Source organism: Oxyura jamaicensis, chromosome 2, assembly GCF_011077185.1.
Source record: "Oxyura jamaicensis isolate SHBP4307 breed ruddy duck chromosome 2, BPBGC_Ojam_1.0, whole genome shotgun sequence".
Classification (NCBI taxonomy): domain Eukaryota; kingdom Metazoa; phylum Chordata; class Aves; order Anseriformes; family Anatidae; genus Oxyura; species Oxyura jamaicensis.
In genome coordinates this window covers 46,025,067-46,050,891 of record NC_048894.1, presented here as the reverse complement: position 1 = coordinate 46,050,891, position 25,825 = coordinate 46,025,067, and the positions used below count along the sequence as shown (strand labels likewise).

The 25,825-nt window shown below is 46.1% G+C and overlaps 3 protein-coding genes across 5 annotated transcripts in view; 2 read left to right on the top strand and 1 right to left on the bottom strand.

Annotated features, from left to right (window-relative positions):
• SACM1L (SAC1 like phosphatidylinositide phosphatase) overlaps nt 1-3,653 on the top strand; it is a 29,671-nt gene extending 26,018 nt beyond the window's left edge. Inside the window, exons 18-21 of one of the 2 annotated variants that reach the window (XR_004748084.1) lie at nt 81-173; nt 388-463; nt 821-878; nt 1,624-1,687. Coding sequence is in view for 1 of the 2 variants with exons in the window: in XM_035317050.1 (XP_035172941.1) it covers nt 81-173; nt 821-878; nt 1,624-1,760 (288 nt within the window). In the remaining variant the exon portion in view is untranslated. Of the gene's footprint in view, nt 1-80; nt 174-387; nt 464-820; nt 879-1,623 lie in introns of both variants that reach the window. The other variant, XM_035317050.1, reaches the window with a different exon arrangement.
• Nucleotides 3,654-3,839: 186 nt separating this feature from the next.
• SNRPD1 (small nuclear ribonucleoprotein D1 polypeptide) lies at nt 3,840-9,391 on the top strand. Its single transcript, XM_035317092.1, has 4 exons — nt 3,840-4,010; nt 4,199-4,275; nt 6,994-7,185; nt 9,212-9,391. The coding sequence occupies exons 1-4, from the start codon at nt 3,997-3,999 to the stop codon at nt 9,286-9,288; spliced, it is 360 nt and encodes a 119-aa protein (XP_035172983.1). The 5' UTR covers nt 3,840-3,996; the 3' UTR covers nt 9,289-9,391.
• An 809-nt stretch (nt 9,392-10,200) lies between these two features.
• Nucleotides 10,201-21,780, bottom strand: SLC6A20 (solute carrier family 6 member 20). Of its 2 annotated transcripts, none has more exons than XM_035317052.1 (11): nt 21,496-21,780; nt 18,567-18,707; nt 17,889-17,980; nt 17,015-17,242; nt 15,681-15,791; nt 14,993-15,234; nt 13,979-14,141; nt 13,582-13,786; nt 12,380-12,539; nt 11,717-11,882; nt 10,201-10,738 (listed from the first exon to the last, which is right to left on the bottom strand). In XM_035317052.1, the coding sequence occupies exons 1-11, from the start codon at nt 21,614-21,616 to the stop codon at nt 10,589-10,591; spliced, it is 1,779 nt and encodes a 592-aa protein (XP_035172943.1). In that variant the 5' UTR covers nt 21,617-21,780; the 3' UTR covers nt 10,201-10,588. The 2 variants fall into 2 exon arrangements, with proteins under 2 accessions (XP_035172943.1, XP_035172944.1); XM_035317053.1 differs by lacking the exon at nt 21,496-21,780 and adding an exon at nt 18,811-18,919.
• Between the last annotated feature and the right edge of the window lie 4,045 nt (nt 21,781-25,825).

Below are 25,825 nucleotides of genomic sequence, written 5' to 3'. Positions count from 1 at the left end.
TTATCTGTTGGAAAACGTATCTGATAAATATCAAATTTGCTGTGTGTTCTAACTCTTGCTCTGTTTCTCTTCTCTTCCAGGATGCTATTGATCTCTTTCTTGGAAATTACTCAGTGGATGAAGTAGAACCTGCGAGTCCTCTACACGTCAAGAAAGACTGGAAGTTCTTAGCTGTGAGTATGGGGACTTTACTCATGTTACACATGAAACCTATTTAGTCACTTGCATCAGTAAGACAAAGTGGCAATTGTCTTAGTAATGGAGTGTCCCTATAATATGGTTCTGTTTCTATGATACCTGCTTATAGGACTAAACCCAGACTGTTTCCTTGACAGAAAACGGAGTTTCCTTGAGGTATTGAAAAAACTGCTGCTTGCTTTTTTTTAAATCTGCTTCATCCAGTGGAAAGGCAGAATTTCTACTAATCACCATCAGTGACTGTTTCCTTCCGCACAAGGAGCGTGTGAAGTTCTCATATTTCATGCAGAAGCACAGACTGTAACATGAAGAAAACTTTTTTTTCCTTCACCTTTTATGTAGCAAAATGGTGTTTGGGGACACAAGGGGTTTAATTGGTAGCTAGTGTTTTTTAAAAACTTCACATCTTATCCAATAGATGTGTTTTAATCCTGAGCCTCAATATTGAACACACTTCACCAAATTTTGGAACTCTCCAAAATTTTACTATGGTATCTTCCATCAGCAGTTGAAGCCATTTTATGGTAAAGTTAGTAAATAGCTTTGCAATATGTTCTAGCTTAAAGGAATTTAAGAAATATGTGCTATTATATCATTTAATTATTCTTTTTTCTTTCCCTAGTTGCCTATTATTATGGTGGTTGCTTTCTCCATGTGCATTATTTGTTTGCTAATGGCTGGTAAGTTGCTACTGAGTTAAATTTCCCAAAATTAGCTTGCTTGTGTGGGGACTGTACATGTTTTTTTTCCCCTTCAAATGGTTACTAAGAAAATATACAGCATAAATGTGCTTCTCAGTCATACTGAAAGGTGTTTGAGCAAGGCTCTGGAGACTGAGGGTCAGCATGATACCATTAATATGGAAAAACCTGAGGTAGTATAGAAAACAGTACTAAAACTTCTACAGAAGTCACTTGGGGGCAAATAATTCATCCTGAATCCCTGAATTTAGTTCTACCTGAGTAGATGTATAGCTTTATTTTAGCCTGGATGAATCCCCTGAAGAATAACTCCTAACTTTTGGCACAAAGGCAATTCAGAAAAGCCAGATATAGTCGTAAGTTTGGTCTGACAGTTGTTCCACTAACCTACATTTGTGCTGGGAACTAAAGTCTTTGCTTTCTGCTTTTGTCTTGGATTTTCTAATGTTAGTGCCAGTCGGGTTCTTGACTCCGTGACCTCTGTAGCAGTGTCAAAGCATTGTAAGAACTATATGGCAAACAGAACACTGGTTTATGAACAAGTAACTTTAAATCAACTGCTAGGTAAGGGAATACAGGATGGTATAAGAGAAGACGCTAGTACTACCTTTGAAGCACTTTCAATTTCATTTGATATCTGAGGGAGAGCTTGCAATGTTTTGGTTTTGTATTTAGATACTCTGAGTTGCAAATAATAAAGTATGGTATTTGTCTGACTTAACAGGTGATACATGGACTGAGACACTCGCCTATGTGCTTTTCTGGGGAAGTGCAAGCTTTGGAACCTTCGCTATCATCCTTTACAATGGCAAGGATTTTGTAGATGCACCCAAGTTGGTCCAGAAAGAGAAGATGGACTGAATTTGTGTGTGTGGAAAGCGGCTTGGTACTGAGGATTCCTCAAGCCACACCTGGAGTCTCTACTGACCTGCTTTCCACACCAAACTGTGATCTAATGAACATTCTTCCTTGGCAGCCTTGTGGGGAGAGAAAATAGTGTCCTTTGGTGGTAGCTTTCAACTGAGATCTGACTCGGCGATCTTAGTTGCAATGGTTTTTGGAATATTGCATTTGTGGAGGGGGCTCCACTCAGTTTACTGAGATGATTCAAAGATTCCAGACACCAAAAAGCTGGCTTTAATGTTATAGGGTGTAAGTGGACTGCTTTAGCTCATGGTCCAAGTGTGCAATTTCAGCTGAATTTTGTTCTGTTCTGGCTTGACAGGAGGGAGCTCCGATGCTGTTCATATCTCAAAATACCGAGGTGTTGAAGCACTAATAACGGAGCTTCTTTGAACAAATAAGGCTTCATAAGAACAGAAAGTCGTGTTCCAAGACTTGTAGCTGGATTACATTTGCTGTGATAAAGTCAATGTTAACAAGTCCTTTGTGCATTTGTGTGTGTTGTTTCTTTTCCCCACCAAATTAAAGGATCTGTTGAATCCTAATGCTCTTCCAAAATGAGCTTTTTGTCCTGTGTTATCTGGGACTGATGCAATATTCTACTAATCATTGTTTGGGTGAAAGGGCAGTGTAATTGGATGTTCCTGAAGTTGCAAATGTCTTGCACTGTTTCAGTACTACAGCCTCCAGATGATGATTCATTAGTTAGCACATTAAAGATTTTTTTCTAAATATGTAAATGAAATCAAAGAATGTAAAATCCTTTTTGGTGTTTATTGAATCCTCCTTATGCTAAAGGTCCAAAGTATTCCACTACTTTCAGAACAGTCACAATGTAAAAGGTGAACTTCATATTGTTTTGCTAGTCAGCTGCTTCTATACTTTATGTTGAAATAATTTACGAAAAAAGGAGTAAGAATCTGAGGAGAAAGTGTCAGCCTAACACCATGGTTGCACTTGGGAGCAGCAGCTTGCTTTTTGTGCATGATGATATAACACTTAAAGTTTAAAAAAGCTACACTATAATTTGTGTTGGTTAACAATAAATGTGTGTCTTTAAATTTAGTGCTTCCAAGCTGTAAAAAAAAAAAAAGTAATCCTAATCAAGGACCAATTTTAAACTATTTTGTCACTTATTTTATATGGTTTGTTTGAAACCAGAGATGAAACTTGCTTAAGGCGCTGTGCATTGTTTAATATTTCCTGTAAGTACAGCTGTATATTCAGATTGCGATTATAAAATTTAAATGGGGGAAGGGAGAAATATGTAGAATATTAGAACTAGCACAGTTGTCATTGAAGCTAGAACATAAGACACTGATAATCCAGTGTTTCACTGTGTTATGACTGAAAATATGTACAGATTTTTGCAATTGTTAACTGTTCATTTTAATCTTGAATGTTTCTGGAGGCTTCTCTGGGTTTTGTGTAAACATAACCTGCTCATAAACACTAGTACTTGCGAAGTATCTGTTAGCTTCTAGATGCTGTAATGGAAGTACCAGTTGGTGGTTAACTGGAAAATCCTTTAACTTAACAGTTTTGAACATGAACTCTGTAACAGACACGAAGTACAAAATATCGTAATCTCACTATTTAATGGTTTTTATGGCTCACAGGCAGGTGCCATTTAGAACTTGGTTGTCTTGCAGGCTAGAACTGAACCTTTGCATCCCTGGTGGAAAAACTTGTCGTGGCAAAGACCAAACGTGATTAAATGGATCGAAAACACAGACTAACATAGGTTTTTGAAGTTGGAAGGCATCTGTATTTCAGTGCTTTGCACAGTCTGTATTTCTAGAATCACAAACGGTGTACTCCTAAAGGACAATAAAATGCCCAACTTTTCTAGATGCTGTCTGGTGCGTTGTGTGCTTTAGGTCAGCCTTGCCTCTCTCCACCTCGTTCGCTGGGGACTATTTCTCAGCAGAGGGCAGCTGGGGCTGTGTTTGGTTTCTTTGTGAGGCTCACTTCGCTGTTCGAGGACTTAAATTTCCGCACCGAAGGCAGCGAAGGGCGCAGTCGCGGGCCCGGGCCCGGCCCTTTCCGCCGCGCCGCTTCCGCCCCTTGGCGCTGTGGGCGGCGGCCGCTTGCTGGCGGCGCGGCCTTGTGGCAGGAGCCCCCCGCAGCCCGCCCCGCGGCTCTCCGCCGCCAGCCCGAATCCCTCCGGCCGCGGCGCCGGGCTCCCGCCGCCATGAAGCTCGTCAGGTGAGCGGATGGGGGCGGATGGCCGCCCGGCCGCCATGGCGCCCGCAAATGGCGCCCGCCATAACGGCCGCCAGCCGCCATGGCGCCCGCCCTCTGTGTGGGGCTTGGCGGGAGCGGCCCCGAGGGTCGCGCCAGCACCGCGTTGTGTGGTAGCGGGGGGGAATTAACGGCGTGTTCTTAATTGGCAGGTTCCTAATGAAGCTGAGCCACGAGACGGTGACTATCGAGCTGAAGAACGGGACGCAGGTGCACGGAACCATCACAGGTAGAGCGCGGAGGCGGCCCGCAGCAGCGCCCAGCCCGTTAGCTCGGTGCTGGGCATCGGCAGCCGCCTTCAGGCTGGGCTTTGCCGCTTTGCGCTCCCGCTGGAGGAGAGCTGCGCGGATGGAAGCGGGCGGAGTGCTCGCGGGTGGGCAGGAGGGAGAGGGGTTCCCTGCAGTAGGGTCCGGACGTCCGCCGGTAAGGCGGGGTGGGGTGAGCTGAGACCCGCCAGCTCCCCACGGCCAGCCGCAAACACGAGGAAACGTCAGAAGGTCACGGATCCGCTTTGACACACGGGTGGGCGAGTTCACCCACGGTCAGATTTACACCGCCGGTTTGTTTTGCAATAAGCTTTCCATCAACAAGGCACTTCTGTGAGGTAGTGAATTCTGTCATCCTGGGAGCCTTTCGGTCTGACCAGAGCTTTGTTTACAAACAGGCTTGGGGCTGAAGGAAGCAAACCGTTCCCAATCGTTTTGCTGGCAAAGCTGCTGTAAGCATGATACTCGCTTAGAATTTTAGCAGCACGCTTATATTGGTAAGGTAGATTTACTGTCTTACAAAACTGGTGGTGGATACGGCCTAAACGTTTATAAGATGCTTGAGTACTTCTTTCATTAGAGAAGTTGTGACAAGCTACAGCCGCATAAAAACATTACACCCAAGTCACCAGCAGAGGGATTTTTTCTTAAAATGGTAGCACACATAAGTGGCGAGTGTTAAATGTTGATGCAGCCTTAAATTGGTCAAACTATACGTGTAAGCAATTTTAATCTAAAAGTGAGTTATTTCCTTCAAGCCTGTTGCTCTGCTTGTGGTGAACTTGAATCTTTGCATATACTTGCACTGGTTTTGGTGTGAAGACGTAGCTTGGGAAGACCTGAAGTGTAGGGATTAAGGGCAAAAAGGAATCCTGGCATTAATAATGCGGTGACCTGCTGTTGTCAGAGGTCCGTCACACACAATAATTTTGTGAATGTTAATGTCTGGGGAAGCACTTAGTGTCTGCGCTGATCCCTAAAATGAAGGTGCTCCTTTGTATCACTGAACTGAAGGCAGCTGGGAGAACCTTTGTAGTCAATTATTTCATTCTCATGTGTGTGGAAAAATGCATGGGCTGCTTTGTTTGCTTTAGTAACATCAGAGACTGAGTGTTCTCAGAACAATCTCATGTTAGAGTTACTCAGAGACATCCAGGTACGTAGGTGGGGCTGTTGCATTTCACAAAGCAAACCGTTGTGGTGGTGAAGCTAATGATCGTGCTTGACCTCCTTTCCTTCACCCACTTCAAGTTGCTTTTGGAGGCTGTTCTACCCTGATGAGATGAAGAACAAAAAACAGTTCAAACTTGGCAAAGTTTTAATCCAGGGGGTTGCTTAGGTGCCTTTTTGGCTCGTAGCAATCTGCTGAGATTTGGCAAAGTTAAAGATTGGCGTTACTTTGCAGCCAGCTGCATCAGCGCTGATTAGCACCTGAATGCACCGCCCGGTATCCGAGTGCAGCGTGCTCCATTGAACCCAGCTAGGTAGGAGGCAAACAGCCTGCATGTCTCCTTCTGACCTCGCTGCTTCTGGGCTTGGTTATTGAGCAAAGTCTCTCTCGTGCTCTGCTAAGAATCTGTAAAAACCTCTGAATGCAATCCCTGTTTCTAAAGGGACAGTCTTCCCTTTACGCTGGTGCACAAACCCCGGTAACAACGCCCGGGTTCGCGCCATTTCCCCTTCCTCCTTCTGCTGCCGCAGCCCTGCTGAAGGAGCGGGTTTGTGTAATGCTCACGCTGCAAGGAGGGGACAGGAGGGGACAGGAGTGAAGTACAGGAGGGGATGGGTGAAGTACAGGAGTCAGAACCGTGCCAACTGTAGAATGACAGGGGAGAGGATAGGAAAATCAGAATAGCACAGCGGTTCCTCTGGTTCTGGTCTGCTGCTCGCTCACGTTATCTGCCTTGGTAAAACGTCTTACAGTTTGTTTTTCCGTATCTGTGAAGCAAGACAGTGTTTTGACCATAAGGGTTGGCTGGTTGTACAGAAGTTTGAACACTAAAATCGTGCTCACATGGGTCACCGAATTAACAAAAAATAATGTTTGTAAATTAGGATTTCCATCTTTTGTCCAATTTTTTTATCTGAAAAATGACCCTTACTTTGATTGTTACAGTCTCAGAGACCATAGTGCCTTTTGCATATTGTTACAGAAGATATCACAGCAGAATTAGAGGTATTTCATCAGAAAAGAAATGCTTGATAGTTGGGCTTTTTCTTAGGCATATTGCAAGAATAAATGATCAGTTTTTTTCACCTTCTCAATGGTTTGTTTTGCTTCCTTTTTGAAGGAGCAGAAAGACTAATGCTAGACTTCTGTAAAAAACAGGAGTTTATTTGTTGTTCAAATAAATTGTTTTATTTGTTCACAGAATTGCTGTGACAGTCTAGGACCTAGATGAAGACCTCTAGCAATACTGCTCAGCTAGGAGCAAAACGGTTCTTCCATCAACAATTTTTCATTGAGGTGTTGTGGGCAGCAGCTGATATCGAGCATGATTTAAGAGAGAAAGAAGATGTAGTTTCTCGTAGTTAGAAGCTTGATTAATTAACGGCATAGATCCACAAGTGTGTGTTAATGAACAGGACAAAACTTGAAGCGTGTTGCATCCTTCCGATGGTCCCTTTTTGGGTGTTTTTCTGTGCTTTCATCCGTGAAAATGAGACTTCTGTTGTTTCAGGAGTGGATGTCAGTATGAATACTCATCTCAAAGCAGTCAAAATGACGCTGAAGAACAGAGAACCTGTGCAGCTGGAGACGCTGAGTATTCGAGGGAATAACATCCGCTACTTCATTCTGCCAGACAGTTTGCCTCTGGATACTTTGCTAGTGGATGTTGAGCCAAAAGTCAAGTCCAAGAAGAGAGAAGCAGGTTAGTTTGTGATGACCTAGTCTGTTTGTTCTGCCTTTGAGATCTCTGAATCTGAAAGCGTGATCAGAACCTGCACTGGGCAGCTCGTTCTTTCACATTCGAGGGTTTGATACTGGCCTTGCTCGCTCTGCCTTGCCTACCTTCTTGACCTCTGCAGGGTTTTCTTTCACGTAAAATGATTTTATGACTTCTCACGCTTCTGTTTTAAAAACGTAAATGTTTTTAAAGCTTGAGTAAATCTTAACCTGTCCCATTCTCAGAGGTGACAGCAAAGAAATTTACAATTCCTCTTTTCAGACTGTCTTTTCTGTTTCCCCAGTTTGTATGGGGAACTTCAAATATAGCCTGATACGAAAGTACAAAGCAGCCTCGTGAACAGGGCAGAACTGAAATCCCGCTCGGTAGTGGATAAAAATAAACTCCTGGAGAACTGAATTGGAGAGGCTTCCGAACTGTGAGGGAGCCAAAGCTGTATTCTAATGAGCTGCTCTCTGTTGAAAAAAAAAAAGCCCTTTTCCTCAAAAGCCTAACAGTATGGGGAATAGTTCAGTTTTATTCCACACCTAAAAATTAATATCCAGTAAACTCCACAGAATTTGTATGTCTTCAGGCAGTAAAAATTTGCCCAGTGGTTAATCTGTGTGTTTTTAAAAGAAGTTGAGATGAAAGCTAATTGGGCTCTAAAATAATGTCTTACCATTTCCCCTGTAATTCTTGTTTAAGTGTTTGGATCTGCAGTCTTTGATCCATGGTATGTTCTAAAAATAGGTCGTAATTAATCTGTTTACCTTGAAATGGCATAAGGCAGCCTCGGGTGTGTGCATCACGAAGTGCCAGCGTTGTGGCTGCTGGCTTTATTAGACAATAAGGACAAGGCTCCTGAAGCGGTTTTGTTCCTCTCATGTCCACTAACGTAATCTGACCACGTGGAGAAAGTGCAGTGCGGTTGGATTACCTTTTCTCTGAGCCTCACAGTGTGACAGGAACCAGAACATCGCTGTTCCTTTCTAACCTTGAGGAAAGAGAAGGAGCTGTGGCGGGGCTGTCCAGTACTCCGTGCGCCCTCGCTGTGCTGAAGCAGTCTCAGACCACGGCTGTGCTGCAGTGCGCTTCGCCTTAGTCTGGAAATGCCCTTGGGCTGCAGAACCCCTTACCACGTGGTCTCTCCTTGGCAAACTAAGTCAGTGATGGAAGGCTGGATGCTGCTGAGAGAGAGATCTGTGGGTGTCTGTGCAGTGGGTTCGAGTGTGATGATGCTTCCGAGTATTTTGGAGTCAGGAAAAGGGGGTAAAGTGATGATACCATGTGGACCATATGACCTCCAGCCTGAATTATTCTGTAATTCTATCTTCCCCTTACTGTACAATGAAACAGCAGGATTTAAAAGTAGGAGGAAGCTATTGGCCTGAGAATCACCTCTGAAATTGGCACAGGCACCACTGAGAGCAGTAGGAGCTGTTTGGTGGTAGGATCCTTTAAAAATGCTGCTGCTTCACGTAGCACTTGAGAGAGCTTGGAAATCTCTGTGTTAAACCGTGTATTTCCCTTTTGCAGCATACTTAATAAAGCACAACGTGAGCTGAGGCAGAAGAAAATCTTTGCCAGGGAGATGAATAGTAACCAAAACACTTAGTGCAGCAAAAATCTTGCACATTCGTTTTTTTATTCCTGAAAAACCAGGTTTTACCAAACAGAGAAGAGGAGCTACAGTTCTGTGTCAGAGCACGATACATGTGCCATAGAATTTAAGAATGTGTGTATGTAATTTATAGCGTATTTCATCCCCTCGTTAGCTGTAGTGCAGTCAGAGACAGACAGGAGTCTGTGGAAATTGTACACTGCAAAACCTACCACAGAATAGGAACGTGCTGTCTAAAACTTTCAAGTGTTAACAGATTTAATATCTGACCTATTGCTTCCTTACGAGGAGACATCAGGCTGTTTATGCTCGCTACAGAATGTTTTAATCTAAGTTAACGTATTGCCAGGTCTCACTTGATTTATCCTTTCTGTTTTATTTGCTAAGTTGCTGGAAGAGGCCGGGGCCGAGGACGTGGGAGAGGCCGGGGCCGTGGAAGAGGAAGAGGGGGCCCGAGACGATAACTTCTCACCACACAACTGTTACCAAATTCTGGGCAATTTTGGATTTTTTTTTGTACAGGTCTTGTTTATGGTATCCATTTTTAATAAACTGAAAAGTGAAAAAGTTGTCTTTCCTGCATTAGTTAAGTCTGGGGAGGGAGGCACGTGCTTCTGGAGGCCTTTGCACATTAAGCATGTCCTGTTGGTGTTGGTTATGATTTTCAAAATTTTATCCACCCTTGAAGGCTGTAAAATTACCTCTTGCTCTTTGCCCCATAGCAAAATAGTTGTGTTCGTGTCCTTTGGAAATGTTTGAAACTAATCCCTCTCTTAGAAGGCGCTTCCCATCTTCTAATGGTTATGTAACTGAGATGCTGTACTAAGAACCTGTTTCCCGTGAGCGTTTCTCTTAAGTTGTTCTTCAGTGACCTCTTTAAAAGTTCATAGATAAAATTTTTACTGTTTTCTACAACACGAAGCTTAAATTTTAAACATGGTACTTCCTTTATAAAACATTCACGAATGACACAGTTCTATGGAGCTGCTGCATTGTTGCTTCTCATGATTAAAATTAAAGTATATTGGATATGAACTTTGTCAAAGCTAATTACATGGCATACTTCTGCTTGGGTGAGGCTTGTAAAGGAGCTTTATCACAGGCTTTTTTAGTGTACCTACAGTGCAGCCCTAGCACATTCCAAGTACGGCACAGGGCAGAATTGCATACTGGAAGTTTACTTCTGGAGATGAGAACTGCTGCAGCTGATTTACAAACTGCTTTGCTGGACACAAATACAAAAGAAGCCATGTTGGCCATAGTTACACCATCCTACTGCCTTCTCCCTTGCCGTAAGGGATTATTACATTCTCATTACAGAACTTCAACAGTTTCACCTGTTGATGAAACACACACATGCATAAGGGGTGGCTTTGTGGACCAGTAAGGATATTTGCCAGTACTTTGGTTTGGGAACATGCTTAGCTGGTTGCTCATGTTTCCAGATAGGCAGTGCTAGAGCAGAGAGGAAGGGAATTGCCTAAGGTACTTAACTGCTGGTTAATTCCTGCTAGTTAACATGTTGTGAGCTGCTGGTCTGCTCTTTCCCCTCTTTCAGAGGCCATGTTAAATCTTCATCCTGTTAGAGAAGAGCTTGTTTTCTGAACCGTTGTGGGACCTCCCGGGAGCACTGTTTGGTAAATATAGCACCCAAGGTTCTCAAATCTCTAAGTAGCTGCTACAGATAATGCTTGCTGCTGTCTTCCAGAAGCGCCCCGGCGCTGGTGAGGCGGGTGAGGTCCTCCCAAATCCAGCCGTTGGCGTTCATGCGACAGTTGAGTCTCTTTCCCTCTTCAGCCTCTTCCGTACAAAAGTGACAAGTGCCCCCAGGGGTATGCACATGGTGGACGATGCCACCAGCAGCCCTATCACCGCCAGGGCGTAGCCAGGGTAGTCTCTTGTCACCAGCTGCCCCTGCAAGCGAGAGGAGAAGGGTTGGGTCCGTGCTTTGCGGTGGCCCGAAGTCAGCCCGCCCTCGAACAAAGCTGCACCATGTGTTTAACAGGACATGAACAGGCTTTGCCCCGGGCTTAAGCAGCCCACCGGTGTCCTCGGTGCTTTTCTTGGCCCAACGTTACCAGCTTAAAATTGATAACGAGAGCGGAGCTGCTGTAGCTATTATGCAAGGGAAACATAGTGGGGGGAAGTTTTCTGCAAGCTTTGGTAAAGAGCAGAGTTTGGCTCAATTTGTTTTTCCTAATGAGACGGCTCAGCGCTGACCTCTGTCAGGGCTTTTCATCCTGCCCCTGGAACCCGTGGGCTCATGCTGACACCCGATCAACAGGCCTGGCCCTCCGCAGGCTCCCAAATGAGTGGTGACGTGAGAACAAGGTACTTAAATTGTTTCTACACACTAGGAACATTTCCACAAAATGTTACAGAGCCAGCAATTACTTACCCAATAGTAATTCCTTTGTGATAAATACAGTTAAGCATTCTTACAAATGTGTTTTGGCCATGAAGAAAAATAGATGTGGTAACTTTCAACAGGGGACTGCTTTGTGAAAGCTATTTCTTTATTCCAGCAGCAGCTCAGTTTTGTTAAAATACCACTAATTTTGACCAAAATACTACAATTTGAAGGTATTTTTTCTGCTTAATGTCTAGTTTTTAAAAAGGTATTTCGGTCTTCAGTCAACGCAAATACAATTTTACTGTTTGAAGGGGTCAATTTATAAGAGCTTTAGAGGGAAATTAGTCTGTTTTACAGAACCACGGCATTGCTGCTAGGTCAAGGTTTGCACTAGGTCAAGTTTTCCCTGTTCTACCTTGCTGCGAAACTAAGACATCGCATTGATTTGAGCTGCTTTCAGAGGACGCTTTAGGAAGGAAGGCTGTATCCTTGAAGAATTAAGAAAATGCACAAAAAAAATAACCATACATATATTTTACCTGTGTGGCATCCCATGCTTGGTATTGAAGTGTTCCCGTGAGGATATAGTCAGTGAGGTAAAATATAAATAGGCTTATAATTAGCAAAGGACTAGCAAAAGCCCACATAATTTTCCAATACCAGTTGGGCTTGCGTCCAATCATCGTGTGAAGATCTTTCTCAAATCTGTGTTTTAAAGAAAAAATAAAAACAAGGCATATTCCTGAGAGCATAGGTTCAATCAGCACCTTGATCTGGGTTACTTCAGAAACACCTGCAAAATTAAACATGCAAGCAGAGGAAGGGGAGAGCACGCCTGGGGAAAGAGGAAACAGCAATGCAGGTGGCCGTTTGTGCACTTTTTGATGTGGCAATGTATTAATGCTCTTTCCTCTAGATACCACCGGGTACTCTGAGTGCAACCACCATTCTCTGCTGGTTAAAACCTTTCCTGATGCAGAAACACTTTTAGCTGCAAGTGTCGACAGCCCAGCCCCTGCATAGTTCTGAACCCAAGACCCAGGAAGAAGGGGTCTGCAGGGCAAGGCAGGGCGACCCCATTGCCTTGTTGACAGCAGAGCTTAGGAGGAGAACTTAACCCCGGGTGACATTTTTAGTCGTGGCCTGTGGTCACCATCCCGCTTGCAGTCAGGCGAGGAAGGAAGGAGGCGCTGAGATTTTACCTTCTCAGCCCGTAGATGTAACACACAGCAATGGTTTCCACCAGCACGATGAGCAGCAGCGAGAGGGTGGCTGCGTAGTCGTTGAAGATGTCAAACCAGTAATTGCCGGCCTCCATGGTGAATATCAGGCCAATGACACAGTTAATGAAACACACGACACCTGCGTGGATAGAACAGAGAGGCCTGCACACCTGGAAATCACATTGTGAGGGAAAAATGCAATACTTAGGGGAGTGCCTGCTGCTGCCAGGGGGTTGAGGAAGGCTGAATTACTTTCCCATTGTTTGGTTCCACACTAAGTCCTATTTCAGGACTGTATTTCAGCACCTAGCCACCTGGCATCCTTTGCTCCTTATAAAGATCTCAAAGTGCCACAGAGGTTGGCACTTTGGGTTGCAAAACCCAGAGGAGAAAGATAATTTTTTGCCCTTTGGCAAAGAACTGGCCCTGTTTGTCAGTTTGTGAATGCACTGCTGTATCCTTGAACTACTGATCACCTTTGCTTCGTGAGACCTGCATCATCGCAGCACATTGTCACAACAGAGTCAAGAAAACTGGGTCACAGCCACAGCCTTGTCTACGGGCTGGGCTCTGTGGTGCCAGCTATTACGGCTGCAGGGCATGGGATTTTTGAGTGTGTGCGCGTGTTAAGGGGGGGATCCAGGCTCATCCTTTTTCTCCAGCTGATGAGAGCAAGGATTTTAAATGTTTTTTTCCCCTCACTCTCTTTACTGCATGGAGGACCCTTTGAATTCTGGACAGCAGTGACAATGGTAAAACAGCTTTGAAGGTGGGACAACTGATTTTGATGCTTGAATGGGAGCACTTGCCACTTTTGGCCACAGAATAAGCTGGTTCCCACTGCTATGTATGCAAAACTAATAGCCACTTACTACAGATGTCTTGACTTTTCTCCCAGCCTTTTGAATTCCACTGTTGTGTAGGTGCTGGTCTGAATTCCCAGCCAAATGGTGTGTGTTGGAGAGCCCACAGGTGCACAGCCACAACTGTCCTGGTACTTTGAGGTCTCTCAATGGAAAGTGCTAGGTATTTCCAAGTGCAGGCAGGCCCTTCTGGCAGTATACTTGATACTCCCTGCTCCCCTCAAGAACAGAAGGACCCTCAAAAGCTGTGGGACACCAAAGCTTTTGCACACACGCTCTCTCCTGTGTGACCTGTGCTGCCACGGGGCGGGCACTTACCCGAGATGACCTCCTTGGGGAAGCGGGTGGCGATGGCCTTGCTGTCGGTCAGGGGCGTGAGGATGGCGGCGGTGTTTCCCAGCATGCTGCCGATGCCCAGCATCAGAAGCATGACAAAGTAGAGCACGGAGTACAGCTGAGACACTTCCATGTTTTTGATTGCTTCAGAATAGACAATAAATGCTAACCCTGTTCCCTGGACAGCCTGCCGGTGAGAAAGGGAGAATGAATGAGTTGGGGTCAGCTCCATCACCTATGGGCTTGTAAGAAGGCAGCATTTCAATGGGGGGCATTAAAATTCCTGCCAATCTCAGTCCCTTTTCAGGACCCAGAGGTGCAGGATGTGCCACATTAAGGGAGACTGGCGCCCAGACACCAGCACAAAGCAGCCCCTTACCGTGTCTAACTCAGCTTCCAAGCTGCAATTTTTAAGCTGTGGCAATAACTGGGCATATTCCTGCGGGTGGGTGGCCATGAGGTAGTCTTTCATCTCGTTGAGGTTGTCTGCTGTCAAGGAGCCTTCCTCCAGGTCAAAAGCATTCAGCAGCAGCAGAATCACCCTGGGACAGATGATGGGGATTTAGTTCCTGTTGGCTGGATGGAGCCACCAGGGACAAGTGATGGAAATGGGAGCATGGTGGCAGTGTTGAAAGCAGTGGGTGGGCAAGCACTGCCCAGCCTCACACAGGGGTTCAGACCACCCCAGAGGCTGAGGCATAGCACTTACGCTGGTTTTACTCCCTGTCCCCATTGCCATCGGCCAGGGCACCCGGTATTCTGGGCACAGGCCAGCACTGGCTGGTGCCCCTTCCCCTTTGCCCTCTGGTCCCACTTCCACAGGCACCCCGAGCTTAACAAGCCTTTTGGCAAAGAGCAGGGACTAGCAGCTTGGCTTCCTCTCCGATCAGCAGATAGATAAAAAGCTATAAAAAAACATGAGTAAAAGTGTAACTGCTGCAGGCCCCGTGCCAGGGACTGCTGCCTGGGGGCATGATCCTGGAGGGTGCTGAGTGCCTCCAGAACATCCCCTCTGAGGATGCTGAACCCCTGGCACAGGGATTGGCCGTAGAGGGGGTGCCTGAGCATTGCTGCATTTTGCTAACCACCACCTCCATCATCCTGAAGCCCACGGAGCAGGGCACATGGGAAAGCACTGCTGTGACCCGCCGAGGGAAACCCATTCTCTTCATCCAGCCTGTGCCCTGAGCCAGCACCCAGGTGTCAAAAGGCAATCCAGCTCTGACCTTTCATCTCATCCTTCATCACTTTAAATAGCACTATTACCTTTATTAGAGCTGTATCAAGTCTGGTCTCTGGCCAGCTCTGCATGCTGTTATTTATTTACCTTCCCTTCTATTACTTCCCCAAGAATGGCTTGCAGTAGCAAACAAGGAAAATACAGAGCTCTTACTTGTTTATACAGCTTTCATAGTTAAACGTCGCCTTGAAGCCATAGATGGAGAAAGTCACGATGCTGGCAAATATGGACGTGGTGCTGTTGATGAGGGAGACAATGATGGCATGGCGCTCACAGTTGTTGCTCGGCTCATTGTAGCTGGCAAAGGCGATGAGGCTGCCGAAGCCCAGGCCCAGTGAGAAGAAGATCTGCGTGGCAGCACTGATCCATGTTTTGGGGTTCGACAGCTGCTCCAGCTGCAAAACCAGAGAGGGAGGACAGGGCTGTGAAGCTGTACACCCAGTGCCCAGTACTGCTCCTCCTCGCCTGTAGGAGGAACAGGGATGGGGAAAGTGATGGCAATGAGGTCCCCTACACCCAAGCATGAAGGGAGATGGGTGGGTCCCTTTGCACACCCATTTTAACTCAGGGGCATTTTTTTTTGGCAGGGTTAGCACTCGGTTTGGAAGTACCATACTGCAAGATATGTCACAGGGCATGTCCTTCACTGCAGGCGAAAGCAAGAAGCCCATGGGGACTGTGGCAGAAGAACTTTCACAGCTGGGGGTTTTTAGATGTCTGACCAAAGCTACTACCACAAAAAATTTAATATGAAGAGAAGTATCATTGCCACCTCTTGAAAACCTTATGCATTCAGTCACTAATAACCTTTTGTTAAAAAGTCAGTGCAGATTTTCCATACCTTTGGTGTAAACATGTAAATAAGCCCGTTGACAGCACCATGAAGTGTTAATCCCCTGATGAGGTATATGATGAGAACGCAGTACGGCAAGGAGGCCGTGACATAGACGACCTGCAGGAAGGAGGGGAGACACACTGGTCTAAAGAGCACACAAGACTGCCCATAACAGATTAGATGCTTCTCACTTAGTGTACATAAAGCATTATCATTATTGTGTTTATCTTGTACTAACCTTTAAACAAATATTTTCAGATAAATCTAACTTAAGAATTGGGTCTTAGGGAAATAGGTATTTATTATTAATGAGGACCCATGCTACTGTCCTGAGGGTCTTCTCATTGACTGGAAAAAAAAAAGTCAAAGGTCAACATCTGTTTTAAGACAGTAGACTTCATAAACGGTCAAATTAAATTGGAATAACAATAACTTAATCCAGATGTAAAACAGACTTCAGCTTAATATAACTCAGATTTCTTTTCAAGTAAAAGAAATCTTTCAATTGTCTTCCAAGAGCTTTTGATCACCCCCCTAAATCTAAGTGTTAAATTACCACCTTAAAAAGAGACAAGTGCAAAATCGGGAGAAACCAATCAACGTCTCTTTGCGTACATCCCAATGAATCATCTAAAAACTTGTGTAAAAACTAATTCACAATACACATCTCTTGGGAAAACAAACTCCTGGAAAGAGACCTGTACACGGGGATGAGCTCAACATGTGCTGCACCAACCCCTTCTGATGTTGGAGTGCTAGTGGGGAAGGAGCCCAACAACACTGCATGGGGGTGCAGGGCAACTCCTCCCAGAAGCTACACATCGGTACCTCCAGGCATCTGTCTTTCTTTGTAACAGGCCTTAAAGTACATCGGCTTTGAGTTCCTGAGCAGTACAGCCCTGTGCTCACTGCACAAACCCTTCTTCTGGTCTTTTGCTGCAGATGCACTGGATCTGCCATTGCTCTCTCTGAGGAACCCCTGCCTTTGCTATGCACTTTCAGTGCACTTTGGCTATTTTATTTCTTCTTTGCCCACAAACCCAGCTGCAGCAAGTTTAAAAGGTGACTTAGTTTGCAGTCTCTTGGGTTTCTGTGTTTGTCTAATGCGATTTGTGGATTACAGCCCTCAGCTCTGTTCTTAGTGAAGGCTCAGCCGGGACATTTCTTCTCCCCCCCCCTCCCCCCCATAACTTCTGTTGCAGATAAAAAGAAATCAAAACTAGGTAGTAGTCCTTTAGTCCTTTTTTTTTTTTTTTTTTTTTTTTCTCTTTCAAAGCTTGAGGAATAGGTCTCTCCTGACAAGATCAGCATCACCAAGATCATCTGCACCTGCTCCTCACCTTGCCGGTGGACTCAGTGCCGCGGAGGATGCAGAGGTAAACCACCAGCCAGGCCAGCATCAGGCACAGTGCCTGCTCCCACTGCACGGCCCCGCTGGCCTCCAGCGAGGGAGAGATGTTCAGGGTCTGCCGGTACCAGAAGTACTGGGTGGACGACGTCTTCTCACACTCCTCCTCATACCCCGTGCGGTTGCTGTTCAGGGGGCAGGTGGCCCATGGCAGTGGGTCCTGTGAGGGAGGGAGGATGGTGGGGGGAAAAGGAGGTGAAGGAGGCTCTCCCTCTGGGGCTGGCTTGTCACCATGTTGCACCACCTCGCCCTGTGCTGATTGTCTCCCTTGGTAGTGACTCTTGGTAGTGACTCCTGGGGACAACTCACTCTCCAAGGACTGCCCCTCTCCTCTGGGGACTACCCTTTCCCTAAGGAACAACCCTCTCCCCCGTGAACAACCTTCTCTGACCATCTACCCTGGACCATCTCCTAGATTTGACCCTCTCCTCAAGGACTGACCCCCTGCCCTGGAGCCAACCCGATCCCCTCAGGATGACCATCTCCTTTGGAGTTTATCCTCTACCCTCTCCTTTGGAACCAACCCTGTCCCTTGGGGATGACTCTGTCCCTCATGACCGACCCTCTCCCCTGCCTTTGGACAGATCCACCCCACCCCAGGCAGCAGCCCACAGCGGCTGCTGAGCCACATGCGAGCAATGCATAGCAGGACTGGCCTCGACCCACATTTTGTGGTGAGAAGAAGACACTCCAAAGCCCCTGGTCACACAGCTGTCTCATTTTATTCCCCTAGAAAAGACACAGGAGGGAAAAGACCCCCTGGGTCCCTCCATGGGGCTGAGGCACTCTGCTGAGTGCCCACACACCTGGAAGGAGTGGAAGAGGTACCAGAAGGCCCAGGCATTGATCACGTTGTAGTACATGGAGAGGAAGAAGGAGACGACCACGCTGGCAACCCCTGCGGGTGGGACGGAGCACATGGTCAGCAGCAAAGCCCTGAAACCAGCCCTGGTATGATGGTATCCTCCCTCCTCCTGACAGGGCTGGCCTGAACTGAGCTTTACCCTTTAGTTCACCGTGGTGGGTGAACATTCAATTTATTGTTACAACAAAACGTGCGTGTAAGCCAGTTAATTTGGTCCACCAGGGTGATTTAATGACTTAATAAAGCCGCAAGGTCTGGGCGCTGGTAAACCCAAGGCCATGACGGAGAAGCCAAGGCCCCATCCTGCTACTCGGTGGGGCCAGCACCCAGCACCAGCAGCCTGGGGCTGGGTTCGACCCTGCCCTTCAGGCCACCATTCTGGCAGCCTGCCCCAAGCCAGTGGGGCTCAGGCCGCCATGCACGAGCAGGGGCTGGCCCCAGTGCCTGGCAAGGGAGAGGGAAAACGCCTCTCCGGCACTACGGGAGGCTGCTTTGCACAGCATGGTGGAACACCACCTCCTGCCTGCTTCCTTCTCTGAAAGAGAAAGCTCTCCACACAAAATCATCTGTGCTCCTCATTTACTGAAATAAAAATAAAAGAGATAAACAGAGAACGTACCAACCCCACAGAGGTAGGGGCTTATTATTTTCCAGGCACCAATGCTTCCCTGGCGCATGCGCTGCCCCACTGCCAGCTCCAGGTAGAGCAGTGGCATCCCCTCCACAATCAGCATGATGAAATATGGGATCAAAAAGCCACCTGCAAGGGAAAACAGACAGCGTCCAGCAAGCCAGTAGCCTGCAAACACCATATTGCCCAATGAATGGCCAAATTGTCCTTGGTGGCTGGAGGGCTCCCATACTGGCACAGCCCTGGGGGATATTTCAGGGGTCTTCAAGCGGTGTCCTGTCTGGGACTGGGAATTTTCCATGGGCATTTGGCATGACTGGGACTTCTGTTGTTAAATTGCATGTCACCAGCAGCTGGAGCAATGTGCAGGTTGAAGTTGTTAACGGGTAACGAAGCACCAGCCCAGCCTTTTGAAAGGTAATGAGAGAAAGAGGGCAAGGGAGAGATGGACTTCATGTGCAGTGTTCTGCGGTGGATAGAAAAGCAACAGGAACATCCGTGTGGAATGGAGAATTTTAAGTAACTTATTGAAGCCTGGCAGGAGGTGAGGGAGAGAGGATGAAGAGGCAGGATGCACCTCAGCTTCAATTTCTGCTGAGAAGAAAAAAATCCTCCCCTTCAACTTCGAAAAAGGGCTGCTGACTGAGTCACAAACCAGATTTTTTCATGAAGCCTTTCCTGGTTCCCTTTTTACAATGAGCCAAAAATATTTACGTAAATATCTCTTATTTAGGATTTAATCTGTGGCATTAACATTCTTCGCAATGGGCTTGGCGCAGTGGCACAGAGGAATGGGCTCTGGAGGTGGCCGAGGCAAAGAACTGGAAATAAACACGGCACAATAATCCGGTTTATTCTGGGAATTAATTTCCTACCTCCCAGCTCTGTCTTTATTAACAAGCCCTTTGTTAGCCTGTTAGATAACTTCCCAAACTGCAAGGGAGGTGACCGACGGGGTATTGCGACATCCTGGTGTGGGATCGGCATCAGCCTTTGGAGGTCATAAAGCCTGCAGCTATCTTGTCTGTTAGTATCATGGGTGGTAAGGGCTCTATTGCTCTGCTGGGCAATAGAGGAGCTGGCTCCTGCTTCCCTGCAAGGAAGATGTCAAACAAGCAATTGTTGGCATTTCCCCAGTGCCTGGCATAGCCAGCTCTTAAGTTCTTGGAACAATGTTTTGTCTGCATGGGTTTTGCAGACCCCTGGAAAGCCTCTCAATAATTTCTAAGAGGGCAGTGACAAATAATTAGGAAAAGCAAAGCCTGCTGTGAGGAGTTTTAGACTCACAATAAGGAGAGCTGCCACTCCACTGGGAAATGTAGCTGCGGGACAAAACTATGGGAGAAACTACACTTATAAAAACATGATTTTTCAGAAAATATTTGGATTTAGTTATTCTTTTTATTTGGTTAATCAAATGTTCAAGTTTTAGTTACATTTCAGAAAATTTTCACCATCTACTACACTATTGATGTCTGATAAGAGTTTTGAGTTTTGCTGTCCTTCAGGACATCCTCCTCCAAGAGAGGCTGTTGGTGCACTCATCACATGCAGTTCAATTACTATCTGCTTAGAAAAGGATACCCAGAATCGCAGCCCGTCCATTACTTCTGCTCTCTGAAATGTCTAAGAAAGCTTCAGACACAGCATTATGTAGCTTCTACTGTAGTTTTGCCCACGGCATTATCTGTTGTTTTTTCCTGACCCAGTCCTGCAGGGCAGCTCTGATGTGGTCCCAGCACTGAGCTGGCTTTTCAACAGCTAGCACGAACGAAATCCTACCACCTGCACATTTAAAAGCAAGCTACAAGCCAATGTTCATTGCACCAAAAAAGCAAAAAACACTCAAACATGTTGGTATATTTCTTTCCTGAAAGGAAGAAAAGTCATAAGCAGACCAGAAGTAAAAAAGGCAGACACTAATCATGTCGCTTAATGCATGAGAGAGATGGGTCCAATGCTGTGACAATGGATGCAGCACGAGAGAAGTTGTATAAAACTGGAATGTCTTATAAAGACAGCAAAAGAAAAAAAAAACTTATAAATAGAGGATTCTTCAGAAAATGGTAGTTAACCAGTGGTAGTTATACACTAGAAGAGTGTTGTTTTTCAACTAACCTAATTAACTGACTTTTCATTTCTAAGGATGAACATATGTGGCTGCCATACGTCATAGACATCATCTTTCTCCAGTATTGACCTAGGAGAGGGATAGACTTTCCAAGGTATTTTATCATTATTATATTTTTTAGCCCCAACCAATTTATTCCCTGCTTTCAAAACTTCCTGTGAGGTTTTAGCAGTGGAACTCCTGCTGATTAGGGAGTTTTAGCCAATTTCAGGATAGACTTGCAGCCAAGTTATCACCACCTAATGCAAGGCTTTGTAAAAAAGACAAAACATTAATGACGGCACCTTGAAATGCTACAGCAGATCCATAAATCAAATCAGTGAAAGCAGCTCCCCCTTCCCACTGCATTCAAATACCCATCTGTGAACTTGTGAAGAACTGAACTAGCTTCTGATGCCTTCACATGGTCTAACGGGGCAAGAAAGTAATAAATTAATATCATATGGACCTACATCTCCCACTCTACCTCCATCCCTTTTACAAGACACGGGCCTTCCCACTGCTTCATTGTACTTCTAGGAAATGAGTGCTGCTGTCTAGGGGCAGCTGCCAGGTAAATGTATTGTGCAAAACAAAACACAGATTTATAGGCAGAGCCAGCTGTATTTTATGTCTCTTGCCTGCACAGTACAAAGAACTTTTCTCCTGAAACACACAGACAAAACAACCTGACCTCCTGCTCTGCCCTGGATCCTGGTGGGGTCAACACAGACAACACACACTTGAAGTTTCAGCTTACCATGCTTCTCCTACAAGTAGAAAGCAAGAAACGTAAACCACCCTTACCTCCTCCATACATCTGGCATAAATATGGAAACCTCCACACATTTCCCAGCCCCACGGCGTAAGAAATGCAGGCGAAAACAAACTGCAAGGGGTTGTCCCATAGCGGCCGGGATTTCTCCATTTCCTGCTGGCGGGCAGAGACTTCGGCAGTGCCGTCCTGCCGTCGCTCCTGCAGGTGCTCTGCCAGCCCCGCCGCGGACTCCACGCCAACCCGGCTCAGAGGGGAGGGAAAGGTGGAGGCACACTTGCCAATTCCTATCAAGCTTTTTAATTACTAATCTTATTAACAGGCACATACTGAAGGAGGAATGCTGGTAAATAGATTATAGACACACACAGCACTATAAAATTGGTACTTTGGGTGAATAGCTGCTTGGGGTTTGACTGGTGGTTCTGGGAAGGATGTGAGTCCAGGGATTTTTATCAGCTCACATGCCAACTTGTCACTGGAAGGAAATAACAGTGGGGCTGTAGCTTGGTTTGTGATACTGAAAAATTGTTCCTCACATGGCTGCCTCCTCTGGGAGCAGCGTTCGTGTGAGTGGGAAACCAGCCTGGATTTGAAAATACAGGGAAGATGTTTCTGCACCTTTGGGACTGGTTTTAGTGGTTGTTGGAGCTGGCTTTCGTTGCAAGTGTCTGTTGTCCTAAACAGGTCCTTCCTTGGGCATTCATCACTCCCACCCCGGTGCTCACCCCAGCCAGCCCAGCGTGCTCCCCTAGCTCCAGAAGTGCCCTTGAAACTGTCCCTGTCACCCATGTAAGTTCCCATCCCGCTGTAGCTTTGAGACCGCCACTTCAGCCATAGCCCAGACTCTCTTCACTTCCTTCATGCTCAAACCCCGCTGCTGCAGACAAACTTTTCTGAGGGGTTGCTGTTTTAGAATGCTTTCAAGCATCTGATGGCCACTGGGAAAAGGTCCATGGCCCACTGTGGAGGCAGAAGGCCCAAGGAGGCCCCTGGGCTGTCTGTAGGCACGCTGAGGTGCCAGGTCTGGACGTGAACCCTGTGTGCTTGGGCTCCTGCCAAGGTACACTTTGAGCTCAAGCACTGCAGACAGATCTGCCAGCAAAGGAGGCTACCAGCAGCGTCTCCAGCAATCAAAAGGGCTGAAAAAGTCCAAGGACTCAGCTTCCTTCCCCTGTCTAAATGTGGCTTTTTTTTTTTTTTTTTTTTTTTCTTTTTTCTCAGGCCAGCACTGGGCACCTTTCAGGCCCCTTTTACAAATAAAACCCACCTGCCTGTGTCAGCATCCCTCCTCCAGCACCAGCTGCTTGCTCCCTGCAGCACCGTGCACGTCGCTGCAGCACCCCATCGGGCACTGGCAGAGCTGAGATGAGTGCCCAGCTGCAGACACGGGGGAGAACTCCAACCACGGGACATCTGGACACAAGCCCAAACTGCAGGACATGTCATGCAGCATTGCTGAAACCAGCAGAACAAGTCCGGGTGAAGCTTCCCCAAGAGGTTCTCCATGAGAGCTCCCAGCCCACCAGGCTCGGTGTAGGTGGTTGCCTGCCTCTGTGACTTGCTGAGCAGCCATAGCTGGTAGCCAGGTCACAAAGTGGGACAGAGGGAGCCCTTTTTTGCATGCCACAAAAGGTGACTGCAAGAGGTTTATAAATCTCACATAAATGAAACTAGTATGGTCATTGGATAATGCCAGGGTTTGCCAGATGTCCCCACAGTAGAGTTTTGAGGGAGCTTGTGCTTCTTCTGCAGCATTCTTGTTCCTGTCTTGCCCACAGAATTGTGTGTGCCAGCTGCGCCTGGAAATACATCACATGGATAACACTGAAGTCTGCTGGAAGGAAAAACCTGAGGCAATTTTAGGGCCAAAAGCTACTAAACTGAAGGACACACTGAGAAGTTCCAGGTACGGCACATCAAGAAAACTGTTGCAACTATCCCACATCAAGAAAACTGTTGCAAATTATTAAAAAAATAAATGTCCCTTGCTGCCTGTGGGATTTCTTATAAATAACTGACAGCTTTCAATAACACACAGGAAGGAGAGCCTTAAAAATAGCGCATCACCAGCACTTGGGATGCTTCTGTGTGAATAGATTACAGCTACTGATGAGCATAATCAAGTTAAACATTTCCTTGGCTCTGTACCTCCTTCCCATTACATTTCAAACTAGTTTACTAATGGATGTGGGAGGCTGTGCAGGCACAGAGGTGTGCCATCCTCAGCTCAGGTCAGGCCAGATCAGGAAGTTTAGATGACATGAAATGAATCATTGCCTCTCTCATACATGACAGTCTCACAAACAGCTTGGGTTCTTGCTGTAGGATTTTCCACACATACCTCAGAAAATCAAGATGCTATTTCTGATGCAAGTCAAGATTTTATCTTCTTTAGGTTTCCTTCCTTTAGGTTGGGTGAGGACTTCTGCTTTATCTGGAGGAACAGAGATAAGTCTTTAATAGATAAGCAAGAAATGTTGATCATTTCATTGGTCATGTTAAAGGATGATTAGTAAGAACTTTTTCCCCCTCTGTATATCACGAATTCAAGAGTGTGTGTCAGGGGGAATGGGTGAAAAATGGTAGGGGTTCATCCCCAGAGCAGGCCAGGGATGGCATGAGAGCTGCCCCCTGTAAACCTAATCAGAAGGTGCTAAACAAAGCAGAGAATCCCATTTCTCACTGAAGCAAAACTTGAATTACTTAGTTGAAGGTGCCAACTGAATATCCTTGTCTTTTGTCTCTTGATGTCAGTACAGTAAGAAGCCAAGCACCCCTCCCAGCTATGTAAAATGCAGACAGAAAGGGAGTCTGGGTCCTAGCAACAGGCTGGGGCCTGTGATTCAAGGGTAGGAGAGAAGCCTTATTTTATTTTAGGGCTGAAAGAGAGGGAAATAAGGGAAGGAGGAGTAATACACAGCAGTGGAAGAGGCCTCTCAGATAATTCCACCTGGGAGCCTTTACTATATAAAGCCCCAACCAATATTTAGGACTATGTCCCCTAGATTTAAAAAAAGCCCACCACAAGAGGGTTTACCTTTGTCAGCCAGACATGAGAGGGGTATGAAGTGCCAGCAGGGGCCATGCCTGGTGTTCAGTACCTGCCATTCCTGGAGGCGCTGCCTTCCCTGTGGAAATGTGCTGGCTGCTAGCCTGTTAGATGATGAGCAAAGGGAGCCACTGGAGGAGTCTCTGCAAATGGTATCTGTCCGTGGTAGTGATCCTGTCAAAGAAAGCCGCTATACAGACAAGATGGCAGCTCCCACGTATGGTAGCACATGCTGTTGTTTCTTCACTTCATGACAGAAAAAGAATCCAGGTGGATTTCCAGATCTCTGACAGCCCATAGGCCATGACACCACTGGTTGCTTGCTCCAGGTGTAGCTGGAGAGTATGGTTATTTCCCTAAGCAGCTATTAGGATTGCTGGATTGCAATGGTTCCTCCTGCTTATCACTACTTCTTGCTGCTTGGTTACAAACCGTAGAGGATATCCTTGAGGTCAGTACTCTGAACTCTTACACCTACCCCATTAAACATCCTAAAGCCATTTTGCACTACCTCAGTCTCCAGAGACTGATAATACAAAGCATCTTTATGGAGGCCTTATACCCAAGAAAACATGCCTGAGCAGAGTCCTTCTTTTCTCTTTCCTGGCTTTTTTCTAGCACCACAGATATCATCTCTTGACGGTGTTTATCTTTAGGGTATTTCCTCCACGAAGGTGTACTCAATGCAGTTCTGCTTCAGAGAATTGCATCTAGTTCACCCAGTCCTCAGACCCATCCTCTGAAAAACTAAATTGCCCTAAATATTTCTTACTTGCTTACATGCAAACTTATCTGGAAATGACATTAAATCATTTTTATTACGTTTTAAATGCCTTCACTCCTTGAGCAGCTTCAATTTTTTTGAGTTCAATCCATTCAGCCACCTTACACCCCAGGATGATTCATGTTCATTTCCTGGGGCAGAAAGAACCATTTGCCTGGTTTGACAGCATTTGATACCATGCAGAAAACAAGAGCTGTCCTTGAGAATGCCAGAAGTTGGAAATCAAACTCAGGAATCTCAAAAACATTTTGGCTGCATAATAAAAAAGATGACCGCACTTTTCCTAAAATTACTTATGTGGGAAGTATCCAAATTGCAGCTGTCCTGACATCAGACTATCAAATGAAAGAGGAGCAGTTGTTGCAGATTATGGTTTATGTATTAGCATCCATTTTATGACATTAAAAGAATGGCTATTATCCACAAGAGAAAAAAACATTAAGGAGTACCTTATGAACAGCTAAAGAATGTTGGGTAGTATGCTGTCTTATAAGGAAGGCAGCGTGCAGCACTGCTGACTCATCTA

What these genes read in the sequence shown, in the direction of transcription:
- SNRPD1 (XM_035317092.1), top strand. An exon ending in GGTGCACGGAACCATCACAG is followed by an intron (nt 4,276 to 6,993) that starts GTAGAGCGCGGA and finishes CTGTTGTTTCAG; the next exon opens with GAGTGGATGTCAGTATGAAT. An exon ending in GTCCAAGAAGAGAGAAGCAG is followed by an intron (nt 7,186 to 9,211) that starts GTTAGTTTGTGA and finishes TTATTTGCTAAG; the next exon opens with TTGCTGGAAGAGGCCGGGGC.
- SLC6A20 (XM_035317052.1), bottom strand. Translation starts at nt 21,616, where the DNA reads ATGGAGAAATCCCGGCCGCTATGGGACAACCCCTTGCAGTTTGTTTTC. An exon ending in ACCTCTTCCACTCCTTCCAG is followed by an intron (nt 17,243 to 17,888) that starts GTGTGTGGGCAC and finishes CCTCCCTCACAG; the next exon opens with GACCCACTGCCATGGGCCAC. An exon ending in TGGAAGCTGAGTTAGACACG is followed by an intron (nt 13,787 to 13,978) that starts GTAAGGGGCTGC and finishes TCTCACCGGCAG; the next exon opens with GCTGTCCAGGGAACAGGGTT.